Below are 20,577 nucleotides of genomic sequence, written 5' to 3'. Positions count from 1 at the left end.
ATTTGAACCTGCCACCTTAGGTGTATGTGGCTGGCGCCTTAGCCACTTGAGCCACAGGTGCCAAGCCGAGAATTGCTATATTAATGGCAAGATCATCAATCCACTCGTACAAGGGTTGTGGTCTTTATTTACATAGAAGATGGGATGGAAAAGTATGTAGGGGCCATCCTCATATCCTGATATCAACCTTTGATAAATACGATGGTGGAGAGGAAAGCTCAGGGAATTCAGAGGCCAGAGTTTCAGTGTTAGCTATGCTACTGGCCATGTGATCATGGGCAGGCCATTTACCTTCTCCAAGCCTCAGCATGCACACACATTAAATGAAGATAATAATTCCAATCCCCAAAGTTGCTGGAAGTTTGAATGAGATGATGGGTATGAAAGAATTTAGTATTCAGAATAATGCCATTCAAAAAAGTACAGTTTTCTCTTCACCCATTCTCCCCCTCCCCTCCCCCCCTTTCCCCGTAGTCTAGGGCTCCATTTGGATTGTAGCTTTCCTAAGATAGCTAACAATTAGTTTCATAATAGTGTTGAGTACATTGGATACTTTTTCTTCCATTCTTGAGACACTTTGCTAAGGAGGACACATTATGAGAAAGACATGATGGCTATGTTAGCCACTTGGATGAGAGTTTTCCAAACTGCATATAGAAGTAACACACTGTATCCTATGAGAGAATTAATGTACACAATTATGATCTAATAAAAAACAAATTTAAAAAAAGTACAGTTTTTAAATTATTTTTTTAAAGTATAGTTTTATTATTATTCACACTCTTAGCTGTTATATAGGAACAAGCAGGATATGGATGAGGAATATTGACACCAAGGACTTCTAGGATTGTTACAGGGCAAGTATCCACAAGGCCGGACTGGGGTAAGAATGAGTTGGAGAACTTGTCATTTTATCTGGAACAATCTGTAGGCTTAGACCAAGTCTTCCCTTTCTCCTCCAACTTGACTAAAGATGCTGGGGGTAGGGCGTTGCCTGTAGCTCTAAAGGGTAGGACGCCAGCCCCATATGCCTGAGGTGGAGGGTTCAAACCCAGCCCCGGCCAAAAAGTGCAAAAAAAAAAAAAAAAAAAAAAAGATGCTGGGGATACCCACATGAGTGGCCTCAATGGTTTTGTGTTAAAAAGAAAGTATTTTCCAGGTGTCACTAACTGTGAACAAACTATAGGAAAAGTTACATTGTTCATGGAAGCCAGGTGGGCCTCCTTGGAAGGCTGTGAGACTCCACTACGGGGCAGAAAAATCCCGCTGGCGTAGGTTACCATGTGATCAGTTTGGGTTCGAAGGACTCTGCTGGGGGAGACAGAGGGGGCTTTGATTCTAAGTAAAAGGGCAGTGAATACAGTGAGGGGTGGCATGAACAGATGGGCCTCTATGCCCCCCTGCCAGATCAACTCTTTTAACCACTTAATACATTTGAAAAGCCCTGTGGTAGGGCATAGGAGCCAAGGAAGAGAGAAGTGCACAATTTTAGGGAAAGCCATAAATTTGCTGTGAATTCAATGCTCAGAAACAAGAAAGGACAGTGATGTCTCTAGACCCTCTGGATTCACAGTAGAAAATTATGAGCGGGTTTGAAGACAAGAATTCTCTTCTTCAGTCTGGAGGTCAATAAAAGAACAGATCTTTTCCTTTCCCTGGAGACTGGCTTCCTGAAAAACAGGATAAGCATGATGAGTCCTGGCTCTATCACCGCCTAGCTGTGTGACCTTGGGCTCCTATAGAGCCCATGTGAGCCCCACTTCCCTCATGTTAAATGGGGGATATTAATAACAACTACCTCCTAAGAGTCTGGTGAGGATTGAGTTAAACACATATAAAGCTTTTTAGAACAGGGGCTAGGACATAAATACTCAATAAATGCTTACTATTATTTTGTTTACAAGGTCGTGTCTGTTTTTTTGCTTGTTTGTTTTGAGACAGAATCTCACTCTGTTGCCCAGGCTAGAGTGCCATGGTGTCACCTGTCAATCTCAAAATCCTGGGTTCAAGTGAGCCTCCTGTCTCAGTGTTCCCAGTAGCTAGGACTATAAGCACTGGCCACAACACACAGCTGTTTTTTCTATTTTTAGTAGAGACGGGGTCTTACTCTTGCTTAGGGTGGTCTTCAACTCCTGAGCACAAGAAGTCCTCCCACCTTGGGCTCCCAGAGTGCTGGGATGACAGGCATGAGCCATGATGCCCAGCCGAAAAAGGCATTGGCTTTATATGTGATTGAATCAAATTATTGTGTGGTCAAGCTGCACTTTAGCTTGGTGGGTAAGACCAAGGACTTTGAAGCCAGTGAAAACTGACTCTAGCACTTACTTAGACTTTGGATAAGTCACTTAACCCCCTAAACCTCAATTTTCCCATCTTTGAATGAGGATAAAAATAGAACTGTGTGGTATGTCGGTAGCTACTGGTTCTTATTTTGCTTTACTTTCATGATTTTTGTCATTCTCCTCATCTCTAACGACCTTGTACTTCCCTCTACCTCAGCCATCCATTCCCATGGCCACGTTCTAGCTGTTGTCATAACCCACAGTGATAAGGCCTTTGCGATCTTAATTTCAAACATCCACTCTCCAACCACCACTTCCCATGTCACTGGCCCAAGTAGTTTCATCACTGCTTTTCTTAAAATTTCAGATTAATATGCGGGTACAAATGATTAGGTTACATTCTTTCTTAGATAAAGTTCAAGTTGTAGTTGAGCCCTTCATCCACATTGTATACCCTTCCAGGTATATATAAGGTTCACCCTTGTGAACCCTCCTCCCCTCTCCCCCCATTTAAATTCAGTTGTGTTTTTCTCTCATGTGGGCATATAGTTGTTTATCAGTTTCCTATTAGTATGGAGTACATTGGATACTTACTTTTCCATTCTTGTGATACTTTACTAAGAAGAATGTACTTCATCTAGGTTAATACAAAAGATGCAAAGCAGTGGTTCTCAACCTTCCTAATGCCATGGCCCTTTAATACAGTTCCTGTGGGTCTCACAGGTTGAGAACTGTTGATGTAAAGCCTCATCCTTTTATATGGCCGAATAGTACTCCATGGCATACGTATACCACAGTTTATTAATCCATTTTATGACATCACCACATTTTTTATATAACTTCCAATCCACCACCATCTATTAGTCTATCAACTTCCTTCTGCCTCCATTTCCTTCTTTGTGCAGCTTGGATACCATGGTCTCTTGTTATGATCATTCACTTGCAAACACCTTTGGCTTCTTTTCCTTATTTTCTAAGCACCGTATCCACTTGACACAACCTCACACCTGGCTGAGGCTCCCCGTTTGCCTCTTCTGTGTATTACACTAATACTAATGAAAATCACAGAACCCAGCTGACTGCACTTGTAATTCATGACCTCAGACTTCAGGTCAGTGCTCCCAAATTCTGCTTCTGTTTGTGTACTAGCAGGCTTGTGCCCCAGCAGACTTTTGCATACTTACCACTCTCTTTAAATGTCCTCTACTCTTGCTCTCAGCTCCTGGCCTTGCCCCAGAGTTGACTGAGGAGGTAGAAGTCAGAGTGCTGATCTATAGTTCTCTTAACCTCCCCACCGGCAAGCCTGCAAATCAGCCAGCACCCATGTCCTTATTTTCTTTCTTTTGTATGCCTTCCATGTCATGTCCTTCCATGACAGAATAGCCTCTGTTCCTACCAAAGATAAATGCTTCTACATATCCATTCTGTCTTCTCACTGACTTCACCCCCACCCTAGTTATCCCCATCCTCCTACATCATTAATCTCTTCGTCTATATTGGATGGCCATTACCATACAAATAGGCTCAAATATTTGCCTTCTTACAAAAGACCTCTTCAAACCCCACTAGTCTCTTTAGCTACCACCTCATTTCTCTTCACCCCTTCAAAGCTAAATGTCTCTAAGAAGTTGCTGCCATTTTCTTTCTTCGTTTTCTCCGCTCCTATTCATCCTTCAGCCCACTCCAATCTGCTTTGTCCACATCACGTATTGAAAAATGCTCTTAACAAGGTCACCCAAATCGCTGATGCCACATCTAGTAGAAATGTGTGTCTTCATCTTATTGGACCTCTTCGCAGCCTTTGACAGAGGCGATCATGGCTTCTGTTTTGAAACTCTCCTCTTTTAGTTTCTGTTGTCCATTGTGCTGTTCTGGCTCTCCTCTTACCACACTGGCCACTCCTTTTCAGTCCCATCCATTGGTTCCTCATGTCGTCAGTCTCTAACTGTTGGCATTCTCCTGGCCTGTCCTCTGCCCTTCTCTCTTCTACATCCATATCCTCTGCCTACGTGATCACAGCCAGTGGCCTCAAATAGCATTTATATACGTTAGTAATAAATTCCAAGTGCTTACCCAGCTTTCTCTTCTGAAATCCGCACTGACATATACAACTGTTTAAAAGGTCTGTGCACTTGGATGTCCAATAAGCACTGCGGACTTAAAACAGCCAAAACGGAGTTGTGTTTTTGCCTCCTCTTCCTCATCTTGACACACGTACTACCATCCACCCTGGTGCTCCAACAGGAAACTTAGGAGTTAACCTGGTTTCCCTCCCTTTCTTCACTACTCCTATCTAATCTATTAGCAAGCCCTAAAAGCTAACCCTTCCAAAGGGATGCCCAGACATCAGCTTGTATCTATCTCTGTTGCGGCCACCTCCTCCAGGCTATCTTCCTTTGGAACTTGCCTCCTAACTAATCTCTTTCTTTTTATTCTTCCCTTTCTTCTATCCATCCTTCCCGCAACAGCTTGTGTGACCTTATCAGATGCCAATTAGATCACACTTAAAATTTTTCCAAGGCTATCAAATCACTGAGAATATGGAATGGAAACTCCCAACATGACCCCTAAGGCCCTGCGTCACCTGGCTCCTGCCTACCTCTCCAGCCTTATCTCCTACCACACCCTCCAGCCACACAGGTCTGTTTTTCCCCTCCTATCATAAGTTGGTTCCCATTCCCTATTGTTTCAACACCTTCTGTATTTTCTTTACAGCACTTCCCATAACTTGAGAGTATTTAGTATTTTCCCTTTTGGGGGAGGGGTATGTCTTCCCCACTAACTCTCTGGGGTCAAGGACCAAGACCGTCTTATTCACTGTAATATCCCAAATATGTATTATAGCACTGTGTCTGGCAAGTAGCACTATCAACTGTCATTAGTATCTGTGTACATTGAAGCGATGCATAACCAGTGGCTAATTCTACAGACCAAAAAAAAAAAAAAATCCAAATTCATGAAAACTTTTGGCATCAGTTGGGACTCATCCCCAGAATGCTCTTCTCCAAGGTCTGTCCACTCTTGTGGCTCTGACTGCTCTTCTGTCATACACAGCCCCTGCCCCTTTGATATGTGACAACCTGCAGGAAGGGACAAGGTCCATGATGGAGGGGCAGGAAGAGATTTTTGCCTTCCTTCCTTGGACAAATACTTATCTGGGCCTCACATAGGAAATCTTTCAGAATTACCCAAATTCCCACTGAAAGGTGCACACAATTTCACTTCAAAATGAGGTTAATATAAATGACATAAAGAATAAAATATGTGAAGAGGTGACTGGGTCCTGAGTCAAATCTACCCAACCAGGTGGTGAGGGGGCATGATTGGGAAGTTAAGAAGCTTGCCAGTGAATCTTGCCATCAGGCAAAATTGGGAGACAGCTATCCTACCTGAGAGCAGGGGCTTGGCTGGGTTCTGTGATCCTTCTACTTGAAGCCCTAGGAAGTCCCCCCACCTTGGTGCTCCCTGCTGCCTGCTACTGCCCAGGCCATGGTGGAAAAATGGCAGATGTGAGGCTATTAGTTTAGCTGGATACCTTCTCCAACTATGCTGTGCAAGGGAAGAACATCCCTTTGGCACGTTCTCAGGGTGATATTACCCCTTTGCTCTTCTGTTTGCTTTCTGAGCCTTCTGCATCCACTTTCCTTTATTCTAGGATGGTAACCTGGGCACAGATACACAGGGAACCCGTATAGAGAGAAGTAATCTCACCAGCTGTTAATTTTGACATTGTACAATTGATTTGAGTTGGGATCATTTTTGATGATTTGATAACACTGTGAGGGCAAAGAGATAATGCTACACCTGCCCCCTGCTTCTGTGTTATCTTTAGGTAAGTCCTTTCACCTCTTTTAGGCTCAGTTTCCTCATGTATAAAATGGGGATGTACCCTCACTCAACGACTATTTACTGAACATCTATAATGTAAAGCTCAAGAGCATCTCAGCCCAAGGCCATTGGGGGCAGTGAGCAGGATGGGGGATGTGGTGTGTGATTCATGGTCAATACCCAATAAACATTGTTCTGGTTATTTTGGGCCTATGAACAGTTTTAAGCATCAAGTTCTCAATAACTCCAAAATTCACAATCAATAAACATAGAAAACTGTTAATGTGTACTTAGAAGACATCACAGTCCTGACTTTCGTAAATTAGAAGACCAGCAGATCTCATTTTCTTGGGCAGGGACTTATGTGAAGCCTGACCCAGCCATGCTAAGGCTTTCACATCAGCCCTAAATATCTCTCCTCACTTAGACATGGCCAATTAATCACTGAGGTTGTTTTTTGTCTTGTTTTGTTTGTTTGTCTCACATAAGGGCCTCAAACAGAATCATTTTTAGTAGATTGGCAGATTTTTCTTATCATCTCCATTTAACATGCTCTTTTTATTATTTCCAGCATTAACTCATTCATTCATGCATTCAAAAAATAGGTATGAACCTTGTGCCAAGTACAATTGCAGGTGCTGGGGATACAGCAGTATAACACTCAAAGTCTCAGCCCCCATTCTAGTGGGGAGTCTATATATTGCCCTCCCCACCCCCACCCCCGCTTCACACCAGACTATAAAATACCTGAGTTGAGGGGTTCTTTCTTTTGGTCCTCTCTTAAATACAGAACACAGAGAACAACTTGGGGCACACAGGAAGACTTAGACTTCTGAATGGCTTGCTATATGTCAGGCATTATTCTAAGCCCTTTCGCATAATATTTCGCTTAATCCTCTTACCTCACCCTACGAGGTGGACAGTATTTTTTATGCTCATCTTACAAATGAGGGACCTAAGGCACAAAGTGGTTAAAAAGTGTGAGTTCTGGCGGCACCCATGGCTCAGTGGGGAGGGCGCCGGCCATGTATGCTGAGGCTGGAGGGTTTCAACCCGGCCTGGGCCTGCTAAAACAACAATGACAACTGCAATAAAAACATGGCCGGGTGTTGTGGCGGGCACCTGTTGTCCCAGCTACTTGGGAGGTTGAGGCAAGAAAATTGCTTAAGCCCAAGAGTTTGAGGTTGCTGTGAGCTGTGATGCCATGGCACTCTACCCAGAGCATCAGCTTAAGACTGTCTCAAAAAAAAAAAAAAAAAAAAGAAGGGGAGAGACAGAGAAGTGTGAGTTCCTAAAATTAGTAAATAACAAAGCTGAGATTTGAACCCCAAGCCCAGACCGTGATGATCCTCTCGTCATTCCACTCAGATTGTCCTCTTGGTGGAGTTCCTACTGACGCCACTTACAAATTTGAGTGTGGAGCCCAGAGTTCTGGCCTTGGGCCTCAGCTGACATTTTCCCTGACTGCAGAGTCCTGGGGTGGCCCGATGTACTAGGCTGCAAAACCAACATCTGGGACAGAGCATGCTAATCCTCATGAATTTGTTCATTTTTCTGAGTCACCCCAGCTCGGGTTCAAAAAAACAAAAAACAAAGCAAACCAAGAAGAAACCCCAACTCAATAGCATCTATAGCAAAATGAGAAAATATTTAAGAAATTTCACAGTATGGGGAAGTGCATTGGCTCTTCTTTGAGGGTAAGACAAAACAAATCCTATCTACGAAAATACTGAAAACAAAAACAAGGATCCTGTCAGCTGCTGGAAACCCTGGCTTTTTACACTATATGCTCCACAACTTTGTCCAGAACACAGAGACACACTTTCAAAGGCTGAACCAAATACCTACTTTCATTCGCAAGGCTGGTGCTGGCAGGTCCACGATTGGGGGAGGCATATATTTTCTTATCTACAAAACAAGAAGAGAAATTGATTGGAAACACAATCTCTAGGGCTGGGTTAGAAAGTACCCAGTAAGACCTCAGGGGCCCCCAATGGCCTGATCCTCAGCTTATGGGCACCTGGCATTTTTCTCTTATCAGATGTTACAAAAACAGAAGAGTTTGTTTTTAAGGGTCCTTGGACCCTGTTCCTACTTTTCGGCAGTGTTCCTGATTAAGGGTCTTTGACTTCCTCAACGGTTCTGGACTGTCAGTCAGTCACCAATTAATTAATGTTGGTGTCAACATTAGCAGGACAGTTGTGAGAGTTCACCACAGCAAGACCTTGGTGATAAACATTTGTTTGTGAATGTGTCTAGAGGTTTCAGGAAGAGTATGTTGCCTGCATTATAGTTTCTCACTGATGTGCCTAGCTTACAATGGATGCTCACTAAATATTTGCTGAATTGGATTTGAACTGTATAGAGTTGCTATTTTTGGAAGGTGATGATTTGAGCCATCTGTGTTCTAACCAACTGTTGAAACAGGGCCCTGCTGTGTGTATGCATAGGCAATATACAAGCACAGTTGGCCAGATTTTCCCTCTGAATCCAGTAGAAGATTTTTGAAAAAGAGTCCGGGGATGGAAATTTTCACAGGTTTCCCAAGCATGATATTTTTATGATTTCCTCTCTAAGTATATTTCTAATCAAACTCTGGAAGTGACAGAGTGGCATTTTAATAGGAAATTTGTTTTCAACATTAGAATGGAACACAGTACCTGACTTAGGTACTGAATGGACCCTTTGTGTACTATATGATTAGTTCAGAGTAAAGACAGCTTCCAGTAATTTCTTTCGGGCATGAAACAGTGGGACCACAGATATGTATGGACCAGGAGGATATGAAGAAAACTCATGCAGAGTACAAAATGCTAGAGGATAAAGCCTTGGCCCCAGGAAATTATAAAATATACAACAATTACCAGTGTTTCATAGGAAAGGCAAATCTTTTCACCAGAAAGGTTGCTTTTCTGGTGAAAATATAATTCAGATCAATCCTTCCTTGTACTTTTACAAAGAAGGGAGCCTTGTTTTTGGTGGGTATTTTGCATGTTGTGGGCAGGCACTAATGAAATATTTGCTAGATGAATGAGTGAACAAAGTAAGAAGTAAGCCGTAGGGGTGTTTCTAGTTCAGGGGGAGGAGTGGTGGTCAGGGAAACCCTAGAGAAGCTTAGCAGGAGGATCCCAGGGTGCAGGAGTGAGCCGATGACAGCCAGGCACTGTTACATCTCCAGGCAGCCATGGGGCTGCCTCTGTCATTGCTTTGAATTTTAATGTGTGGAGCAGATGGTTGGTATAGATTGCCCTTGTTCCTACCCAGGAGCTTGGCATCATTGCAAGTTGCCAACCTGTTTGGGGGATAGAGTTTGAAGCGTCACGGAGCTGTTTTACAAATGGATTATTTAGAGGTTCCCATTGAGGTAAACACAGACCCTATGATTTTAGGCATCATTTTTCTAGGGTAAGGCCAAGTAAACAGACTAGGCCAATTTCATCTGGCTCTGGCTCTCTGTGTAACCCTTTAAACTTTGAATGTCAGTGAAGCCTCGTGAGGATATATAGAATGTTTAACAGAACATCCCTTAGCAGTCCCATGTCCAGAGTGGCAGCAATTAGTCTTGGTACCCCATCCCATGCCAACTCACTCTCAACCACAACCCAATCCTCCAAGTATCTGTAGTCATTTCCTTACAATGGACTGAGCTGGGAGGCAGGTTGAGGAGTAATCCCGTGCTTCCGGCTATCTGGACTGGGTTGCAGTCTTCCCTCGTGGCAGATTCCTGAGGACTGGCTAGGCATCTGTCTTGTGGGAAGAGACTTCGAAGGGACTCAGATTTCCCATCAGGCTCTGGAACCAGACGCCCAGTGGGGAAAGCCTGAGAGTAGCCAGGATCTGGGGAGTTGGGGCTAGCTAGGGAGGAGGAATGCCACATACCCCCAGGCTGAGCCGAGGGCCTCCCAGTCAAGGACTGTAGGAACTGGTCCCCAGCCACAGGACCAGATGCCTTCAGGTTGCAATTAATGGCATGGTTTTCAGGAGACACTTCTGGTTGTGCCTTGGTCCATGGAGAAGAGAAACGCCACTGGCTTGGAGACATGTCACTATCTGAGAAGGAAAGATTTAGAAGACACATTAATTAGATGCAATTAATTAATTGTTTTCAAAATAGAAGTAGCTTGATTCTTTCCAGTTGTTATATATGCAATATTTTTTAACTTGAAGAAAATATAGAAAAGGTGAAAAAAATCATCTGATCATAATATCCAGAAATAGCCATAGTCCTCCTTGGGTATACTTCTTTGTAGAATTTGTTTCTATTCAGGTATGCATTGTTATTCAAGCTGCCTTTGCTACATTAAAATATCATGAATTGCCTCCCATAGCAATGAATACAGTCAAACATCAGCTTAGTCCAGGGTAAGGCAGCCACGTGACTAGCAAATGTCAAGTTTGTGAGAAGCTTGGTTCTTTCCACTTTCTCAATTGTATTAACAACATAATGAACATTTTCATATAGACATCTTTATACCCTGGTCCAATTAGCACCTTAAAGACACTTTTCTAGAAGTAAAAGTACTTGATTTGTGTTCGGTTGCTGCTGTTACTTAGCTTTATTTTATAGCTGGCATTTAAAATACACTGAACAGGATGATTCCACACAACCTTAAAAAAAGGCTTACTGCTTACCTGGGTTAGTCACTCACACAACTCTAGGGTTGAAACCCCATTTTCCAGAGGAATCTGGGGCACAAAGATGTTAAGCGACCAGACCAAGGTAGAAAAACAGATTATCCAAGTAGGGAAGTAAGCTGCCCTGATAAGTGATGGGTAGGGAAGTATTTGCTTGGACCTCATTCTGCAAAAAGCACAATGCTCAGGGTCAAGAGGTGACTCGGTTTCTTCTTGCAAAGTTCACATGGACTAGCTAATAGGGATGGCATCGCCTTTGATCCCACAGGCACGATTCTAATTGTGCCTATGCTAGCGGCTGAAACTGAGGTCTCAAGTGTCTAGGAGAGTTCATGACATAGATGGATGTTTTCCCCATTGTCAACACCCACTCAGGCAAGAAGGGAAAAAGGAACGAGTTCTGCCAGACGGTGCTTAAAGCCTGGAGCCTCTCATCTGTCCAAGATAATGGAGGGAGCTGTGGGCGTGGAGACAATAGAAGACTGGCCGGCTGGAAAGACTGTCTGGAACGCTGGTCCTCCCTCCCGCCATGTGTGCCTCTCCCAGCTCTCCTGAATGTTCAATTTGACTGCACTTTGTGCAAGATAAAAGCGTCTGAGAGGCCTGCACAGTGTTACAGGCTTGCCACCACCCACCACCTTAGCTTTCTGTGTAACACAAATGATAAGCGCAGAAGCCCAAGTCCACGTGGCACAGACATTGTGCCCAGCTTTGCACACCGTTCACAATGAGTGATGGGCGACGGCCGCACTCTTCTAATGAAACCAAATGCCAGGCAATATATTAAGATGTGCTCTGGGGGTGAATGGTACTTATGAAAATTGATAAAGCCAGAAGCCATTCAGGGCACTGTGTAGCACAAATACAGCAATTAAGCTGGCTCAGTATAATCACTGTCTGTGCTTCGTATTGAATAAGAGTACTGCGTGTCCTTAGCACAAATTAGAAACAAAGTGTAGCCCCTGACAACTGGGCACTTTCCATCTGGACTGGCCTTACAGATCTCATACGCACATACACAATGTGGAAGGCAGGGCCCCAGAGGATTTTGAGTTTTTTTTTTTTTTTTTGAGGCAGAGTCTCACTGTGTTGCCCAGGCTGCCGTGCCATGGTGTCAGCCTAGCTCACAGCAACCTCAAAGTCCTGGGCTCACGCGATTCTCCTGCCTCAGCTTTCTGAATATCTGGGACTATAGGAGCCCACCACCATGCCAGGCTAATTTTTCTGTTTTTAGTAGAGACGGGGGTCTCACTCTTGCTCAGGCTGATCTTGAACTCCTGAGCTGAAGGATTCCCTTGCCTCGGCCTCCCAGAGTTTTAGGATTGCAGTCATGAGCCACTGCACCTGGGCAAAAAGTGATTTTTAAAGCAAAAACGTAAGAAATCATTTAATCAGGGAGTCTCCCAAAAGAGAAGTCACCGTCATGAACGACCAATCCCTGACTGCCTGATTTTCTTCTCTTCCCTCCGTCTGTGTCTTTAATACAAACCCCGCCTTAGAATGAAGTGGAAATTAAGAAGCCTGTGAACATACACACTTAAGTCTTACACCACAGAAGTCCGACCTTCGGCCTGTGCAATCTGTGCACACCGACTGTCCCCTCTCTGCTTTCTTGGTTGGTAACACTTGTTGCTCATTCACTCGCCCAAGAACAAAGAGGATATTTCCGCATTAACTTAAGTCAAAATAACTCCGGAGGCAGAGGGACAGCTTAGAGGAGATAGTCTGTTCCAGGGCAGCAGGAGGGTCTGTTCAGCCCCACTCTTTGTTACAGCTATCTCCCTGGGATACCTAGCTTTTTGATAAATAGTCAAGTTCCTTTTCCCAACTGAAAACGGAGATCAAATACAGAACATGCTCTAGTATTTTGAAAGTCGAGTGGCTAAGAGCTCAGGATCTGAAGTCAAACCCTACTGGTGGTGAATGCTATCGCCACCTCTTACTAGCTGTGGGATCTTGGGCAAGTCACTTGACTCTGAGCCTCAGTTTGCTCATCAGGAGAATGGGCACAGTAAAAGTTAACAAGTAGAATTGGTGAAAAGATTTAATAAATTAATTCATATGACAGGCCCTAACAAAGGGCCTGACATCCAGAAAGTACTCAGTAAGTATAAGACATTATAAACGTTATTAGCAATAGTTCTCATGGGTATTCATTCTCTCTCTGGGGTGTTGTCTGGGTCTACAAAGGTGTAACAGTGGGGTAGTCAAGAGACTGGCTCTGGAATCTGATGGACTTGGATTTTAATCTCCTTTACTCACTGGCTATGTGACACCTCCACACACTTACCCTTGCTGCGCTGTAGTTTTCTGCTCTGTAAAATGAGGGTAATATGAGCCCCTGAAAAAATGTTTTGTGAAGTACAATCAACACAGGGAAAAATGCACAAAGAGAAGCGTGTAGCTGGGGAGAATTTTCACACACTGGGGGAGGAGTGTGCAGGTGTAGGTCGAGTAGCAGAAGCTGACCACCAGCCCGGGAGCCCCCTCCAGCTGCAAACCCCCTCAAAGGTAACCATGCCTGTTTTCTAACACCTTAGGTTCAGTTCGCCTGTCTTTGAACTTTGAAAGTCACAGTGATTTTGAGGACTGAAGCAAGGACCTCAAGATATATTTGTGCAGATTCCTTCCCCCACTGGAAAGAAAGACACGAAGCTGTCAGTGTTCGCAAGGGCCGTAAACAATGAGCACGACTATATCTCATATAGATATTTGCTCTGAAAAAGAAAGCTCGCGTTTCTTCCTCACCCACATGGACTATGACAGGTGGGAGGGGAGAGAGAAGGGGGAAAGACCCTTTGAAACTGGCTAGAAAAGATCACTGGGTGCTCGCACCTTTTCTCAGCCAGGCCTGAGGTTGGGCTGGGGGAGGGGAGGAAGATTTCAGAGTGAGTGTGCACCAGGCTGGTGTCCCTTCCTCACAGAAACCATAGTCGCTGAAGCTTCTCATTACCGGCTCTGAAATCTCCAGCATCCTTTTAAAAGAGGCATCATTTAAAAAGATACCTTCAACTTGAGCTTTCTTTTCTGAAGTATAGCCACTATAAATTATAACGTAAGTAAATAAAAACGTAACATTGATTTGGGAAGAGAAGCCAGGAAATTTGATGGCATTTCCTAGCCACATGGGTCTCTGTGTTTGGGTTTTGCATATTTGGCTCCGCAGAGTGCCCTGAGAATGTGGGTGAGTCAGCACTGGGAGCCCGTGAATGGGGACCTGTTTCCAGCATGGCCTAGCCGGGCTGGGTGGCTTGGTGCTGGCCTGCAGGGGCTGAGAGGATGTTAACAGTCAGTAATGAAAGACCACTTTACAGATTCCCCACTGTTTTCAAACCTGTGTGTGTGTCCTGTAACACCTCCAGTGCGAATCTCCCCATAGGAATGGAAGTCTTTTGTGCCCCCACCCCCACCCCGAGGCAGCAGTTTATGAGAAACTTGACTCCTAAGGATGATAAGAGAGGCTTTGAGGGAGGCCGTCTTTCCTTCATTTGTTCAATCAGCAGACAAATATTTGCCTGGCCCACACCGGGCTGTGTTCAGAAGACATCTTCACAGTCAAGAGATCTGTGAGATTGTCACAGGGAAAACGCTACCACCGAAGCCTGGCTTAGCCAAGAAACATGGTGGTGCTCAAGTCCCTTAGTGAGCAGGGTCTGCGCAGAAGGCTGCGAGGTGAAGTCAGAAGGCGCAGGAGACACGACAGCAGCCACACAGTGGGAAGTGTGGAAGCTTACAGGCCAGGCCAGCTGCTCTGCACCCTTACGTTTTAAAGGGAGATCCTCGCATCCATCCAGCTTTCAAGAACATGGACACGCTTTGGCATCTTTCCCTCCAAAATAACTTACTATGTGCCACTTGATGTGCTTACCGGTAATATTGACTCCTTGCAAGTACCCTCCTGTAGTTTCACTAATATTCAATTTTAGAGGTGAGGAAACTGATGGACAGAGAGGTGACATGAGATGCCCTGAGATCACTGGCCTGTCCCCAGGCTGCCTGGTTCTAAAGCTGCATGTCACCCTGTGCCCCCTCTCTGTGGTAACCTCAACTGTAGGGAAAATACCCTGTGATACCAATCACAGTTCCATTTACTGAACCAGGATGGATTGAGCACTTCCACGTGTCAGGCCTTGTGCTAGGTACTTAGCAGTTAAAAGACTGAGTCCTTCCCCCACGGAGCTCAGAGGCTAAGGGAGGAGTCCGAAAGAAACAGGTTAACATGTGATGCATGCCCTGCGGTGACAAATGCTAAGAAGAAAAATATAACAAGATAGAGAGGAACAGAACCAGGGCTTTTATTTTTAAGTAGATTGTTCAGAGAAGGCCTGTTTGAAGAGGGCCATTCAAATGGAGACCTGAATGGAGGGAGGCGAGGCCATGCTGACATCTGGGCACAGAGCATTCCAGGGAGAGGGGAGACCAAAAGTGCAAAGGGAGAGCCAGAGGCAGGGTTGTCCTTGGCATGGTCTGCAAATAGCAAGGAGCCTAGACTGAGGCAGGTGAGGAGGAAAGTGGTAGGATTTGAAACCAGAGGTCAGCAGGGTCCCGGATGAAGTAGGGCTCCATTGTGACTTTGGATTTGGTACAAGTGAGATGGGAAGCTCTCGGAGGGGGTTGAAAAGAAAACAGCTATGTGGCATGACTCCTACGTTAATTAGTGCTATCACTCTGACTGCTATCTTGAGAAAAGACTGGAGAGGAGAAACAGAGGCTGTGAGAACAATTAAGACGCTACTTTAGGGCGGTGCCTGTGGCTCAAAGGAGTAGGGTGTTGGCCCCATATGCTGGAGGTAGCAGGTTCAAACCCAGCCCCGGCCAAAAACTGCAAAAAAAAAAAAAAAGAGGCTACTTCAATAATCCAGGGGGTGGGGTGGACGTGATTGATGGCTTCTTAGGCCCAGGTGAGAAGATGTGGTCAGATGCTGGATATTTGGAAAGTAGAACCTATAGAATTTCCCAAAGGAGTGGATGTAGGGTGTGAAACAAAGAGAGAAGTTAAACACGACCCCAAGTAATTGGAAGGCTGCAACTGCCATTTATGGAGATGAGGGGACTGTGGGTGGAACAAGTTGAAGGGGAGATTAAGAATTCAGTTTGGGGGCTCGGCGCCTATAGCTCAACCGGCTAAGGCGCCAGCCACGTACACCTAAGGTGGCGGGTTCGAATCCCCAGCCCGGACCCGCCAAACAACAATGACGGCTGCAACCAAAAAATAGCCGGGCGTTGTGGCGGGCGCCTGTGGTCCCAGCTACTTGGGAGGCGGAGGCAGGAGACTCGCTTGAGCCCAGGAGTTGGAGGTTGCTGTGAGCTGTAATGCCACGTCACTCTACCCAGGGGGATAGCTTGAGGCTCCATCTCAAAAAAAAAAAAAAAAGAATTCAGTTTGGGACTGTTTGAAGATTCCTATTAGACATGTGAAGTGAAAATGTCCAGTAGGCGATTAGATTGATGGGTCAGAAATCCATTCAGGGCTGCAGATACACATTGAAATTGATCAACATATAGATGGCATTTAAGACCAAGAGCGTGGGGGATCACCTAGTGCGTGAGTATAGGTAGAGAAAAGAAATTGCCCAAAACCTAAGTCCCGGGGCCCTGAAATGTTCAGAAGGTGGAGAGAGGGCCAGGCGTGGTGGCTCACACCTGTAACCCTAGCACTCTGGGAGGCTGAGGCAAGTGGGTTGCTTGAGCTCATGAGTTCGAAACCAGCCTAAACAAGATTGAGACCCATCTCTAAACATAGCCAGCAATAATAACAAGAATACTGATTAAGATTACAACAGTGAAAAGTCGTGGGACTTTCACTGTGTGCTGAGCAGTGAACCCAGCACTTAACACAACTAAGGGAATCAAAAAATAGGTGGACTCACCTGATCAAACAGCACCCATTTTTACATTCAACTTCTAAGAAGGAGTGTGGTTTCTCACTAGACAGCCTGACTTGCTTTTAGCAAATATATGCGTGTCCAGATGTGTCAAGTACAATCAAGAATGGGTCTTGGAGTGATCGCCTTGATAGGGAATTCCAGCCTCCTCCCTCCCAACACACTCACCATTCCTTAGGATCACATCTTCAATCTGCCTCGAGGGGCTCACCACCCGGGGACTCTTGGCGCTGCTCAGAGCTCTAGAGAAGTGCTCGTCTACCACGCTGCTGATGTCCCCTTGGAAATATGTGAAAAGGACACATCGGGAATTCCATTCGGTCTTTATAGGCCTCTGCCTCCCCCTGGGCAGCTGGATGGCTGTCTTCTTCATATCTTCCATTGTGGGAGACTGATACAGGTGATAGCTGCGGACGAAGCGGAAATTGTTACGGGCATTTCCAAGTGACTTGGCTTTAGTTCGGACAAGTGGCATCCTTGTAGGCAGACAGCTTGCTTCTGAGAAGCACAGGCTCTTATTGAGAACTGAGGAGCTGCCAAAGTTCCTGAAGGTCAGCAACAACATTGTTGCAAACCTTTGTCTAATCAGTGTTCAGGGAACAACACAAGTAATCTCCCCAAAGCACTGAGTAGCGCCTGCTTCCACAATTGAGAATTATCAGGCAACGTGAGTAGAGGAGTATCAGGAAATGGGGAGAGGGGAGGACATTGAGGCCAAAGAGCACAGCAACTTTCCTTCCGGGGAGGTTTGTTTCTCCCAAAAGAATGAGCCACGGTTGGCCCAGAACTACCTATAGTCAGGTCCCTTAGAGAGCCAGAGGGAGCAAGACAGTGGGAGCTAGCCAATTCCAGCTTGCCTAGCAGGCATCCTTACTGCTGAGGCAGGTGATCACTTGCACTCAGGAGTTTGAGATCAGCCTGAGCAAGAGCGAGATCCTGTCTCTGTTAAAAATAGAAAAACTAGCTGGGCGTTGTGGCGACCACTTGTACTAAACCACATCAAATTCTCCCACTCCCACTGCTGCCTTAATCTACAAATGACCCTGTCCTGCACCTACACCTAACCCATCTTAGAAACTAGCAATTGCAACTACCATCAGCTCTACGGCCTCCAGACAGATATATTCTGAACAAAGTGCAGAGATCTAAAAAACAGTTTGAGGCCAATATATTATGGCAACATTCGAGGAAAGCTCCTGAAAGCTTATAAGATAGTCAGCTCTGTTTGCCACCATATCTCCTGTCTTTAGATCAGTGCCAGGAATAAAGTCCCTGAATTGCCTTAAACCTGGGTTCTAGCAGTGATGTCATCATCGTATCCTACCTTTTGAGTTTCTGGGAGGCAGAGGCTGTCTGTTTGCATCCAGGACAGGAGCTGGCATGCAAGATCTGGTGTGGCCCTTCTTTATTAGGGAAGTAGCCTGTCTGGATGCTTCCCTACCTTTGGCCACCCAATCTGGCTTGCCAGCTGCTCTGGCTAAGAATCTATTTACTCTGTCCATTCTTTTCAATACAATGAAAATGCTAGAGTTTAATAGACTCTTTTCCTCTCTAGTTGATGAGATCCTTGAGGATAGAAAGCATTTCTTATTCATTTCTTTATCTCCAGAATCTAGCACAAAGTAGTTGTTCAGTAACCAATGCCTGAACAACTGAATGCCATCTCATTCAGAGAAAGCGCATTGTAAAGAAATCACACAGGATTAGGAGTCAGAAGGCCTGGGATTTCCTTGGCTGTGTAACTTTGGGGGAACCACATAGCTTCTCTGGGTTTCATAGTACTCGGGGTAAAAGGGCAGAGTTGGGGTGTGTGAATTCTGCAGCCTGGTCTTTTATGGTCCTGTTGGAAGTGTCAACAGCAGGGGTCTTCAAACTTTTTAAACAGGGGGCCAGTTCACTGTCCCTCAGACCGTTGGAGGGCTGGACTGTGGGCCCCGGGACGAGTCGGCTGCTAAGCAGAACAGGCAGCAGTGGCAAAAACACACAGCGGGCCGGATAAATGTCCTCGGCTGCCCACATGTGGCCGTGGGCCATAGTTTGAGGATGCCTGGTCAACAGGTTATTATGGGGCCATTAGGAAAAAATTTGGCAATAAATAAGGGGCCCTTTTAAAAAAATATCCTGTTTTCAGAATTGTTCTAGCTTTAGTTATAACTAGATGATGAAAAGCCTTTAATTGAGCACTGTTACTCTGAATCCTGGGCTGACAGTTATGCTAAACAGAATCGGGAGCTACCTCAAAAATGAATCCGTGGCACCCTTATTTCAAAAAACATGTGAACAACCACTTTGGAAAACTGGTAGTCCCTTATAAAGTTAAACACATTCTTACCATGCGATCCAGCAAATCTCACTTCTAGATACATATGACCAAGAGAAAGAAAAACCATGTCCACACAAAGATGTGTACGTGAAGGTTCAGAGCAGCTTTCTTCATAGTAGCCCCAAATAGAAACCACCCAAATGGCTCTCACGGGAGAAGAAATAAACTAGCTGTGCCATACTCCTACAATGGAATGCTACTCAGGACTCCAACAAACTCCCAACCACACAACAGCAGGGATGAATCTCAGAGACACTGTGTTGAATGAAGAAGGCAGACACAAAAAACCATGTATTGTATGATTCCACTTACATGGACCAAGCCCAAATGATCGGTGGAATAGAATTCAGAGCAGTGGTCGGCTGCAGGTGGAGACTGACCAGGAAGGCGGACAAGGGAGCCCTCCGGGGTGTGGAAATGTCCTACAGCTTGATGAAAGTGATTTCCTTCTTCATATTACCACATGAATATAGACAGTTGTTAAAACTCATTAAACTCCACACTTAAGGCTGGGCGTTGTAGTGGCGCCTGTACTCCCAAGCTACTTGGTAGGCTGAGGGGGGAGAATTGCATGAGCTCAGGAGTTCAAGAGCAGCCTGAGCAAGAGCGAGCCCCCCATCACCTCGAAAAATAGAAAAATTAGCTGGGCGTGGTGGTGGACATCTGTAGTCCCAGATACTTGGGAGGCTGAGGTAGAAGGATTGCTTGAGCCCAGGAGTTTGAAGTTGCTGTGGGTATGGCACTCTAGTCTGGGGGAATGGAGTGAGACACTCTGTCACCAAAAAAAAAAAAAAAAAAAAAAATCACAGTTAAGGTCTGTGCATTTCACTATAGGTAAATTATTCCTCAATTTTGAAAAGCCCAGAATATCTTCAGATACTTGGAGTGGTAGAACAAAGCAAAGGTGTTATGAACCGTGAGGTAATAATAAATGTAGAGGCAGCACTTTTTAAAAAGCTACAGTTTACAGAATACCTACTCTGTACCAGAAACTACATATATATAACTGTATATGTATATATATATCTATATACACACACATATATATATATATCTTCTCCAATCTTTCTTTCTTTCTTTTTTTTTTTTTTTGAGACAGAGTCTCACTCTATTACCCTTATCACTCTGAGCAGAGTGCCATGGCATCGTAACTCACAGCATCCTCAAACTCTTGGGCTCAAGTGATCCTCTTGCCTCAGCCTCCTGAGTAGCTGGTAGTACAAGTGGCCGCCATAACGCCTAGCTAGTTTTTCTATTTTTAGTAGAGACAGGGTCTCGCTCTTGCTCAGGCTGGTCTCGAACTCCTGAACATCAGTGATCACCTGCCTCAGTCTCCCTAAGTGCTAGAAATGCAGGCATGAACCAGTGCACCTGGCTCTTTTTTTACTTTTTAAGACAGGGTCTCACTCTATCACCCAGATTAGAGTGCAGTGGTATAATCATAGCTCGGCCAGCTCCTGGACTCAAGTGATCCTCCCACCTCAGCCCTCCAAGCAGCTGGGACTACAAGTGCACACCATCGTGCCCAGCTAATTCTTTTTCTTTTTCCTTTTGTAGAGACAGGGTCTTGCTTGTTTTGTGCAGGCTGGGCTCAAACTCTTAACCACAAGTGATCCTCCCACCT

General features: G+C 45.0%; 1 protein-coding gene across 1 annotated transcript; it reads right to left on the bottom strand.

Annotated features, from left to right (window-relative positions):
• Positions 1 to 1,626: 1,626 nt before the first annotated feature.
• On the bottom strand, positions 1,627 to 17,012 carry VGLL1 (vestigial like family member 1). Its single transcript, XM_012813248.2, has 4 exons — positions 16,799 to 17,012; positions 9,747 to 10,160; positions 7,959 to 8,018; positions 1,627 to 1,670 (listed from the first exon to the last, which is right to left on the bottom strand). Exons 1-4 carry the CDS (start codon positions 17,010 to 17,012, stop codon positions 1,627 to 1,629), a joined length of 732 nt encoding a protein of 243 aa, XP_012668702.2.
• Positions 17,013 to 20,577: the final 3,565 nt, after the last annotated feature.

The sequence above is a fragment of the Otolemur garnettii genome, unplaced genomic scaffold (genome assembly GCF_000181295.1).
Source record: "Otolemur garnettii isolate 467f Iridium unplaced genomic scaffold, OtoGar3 scaffold00252, whole genome shotgun sequence".
Taxonomy (NCBI): Eukaryota; Metazoa; Chordata; class Mammalia; order Primates; family Galagidae; genus Otolemur; species Otolemur garnettii.
The sequence above is the reverse complement of the archived record's forward strand: the minus strand, read 5'-3'. Positions and strand labels throughout refer to the sequence as shown.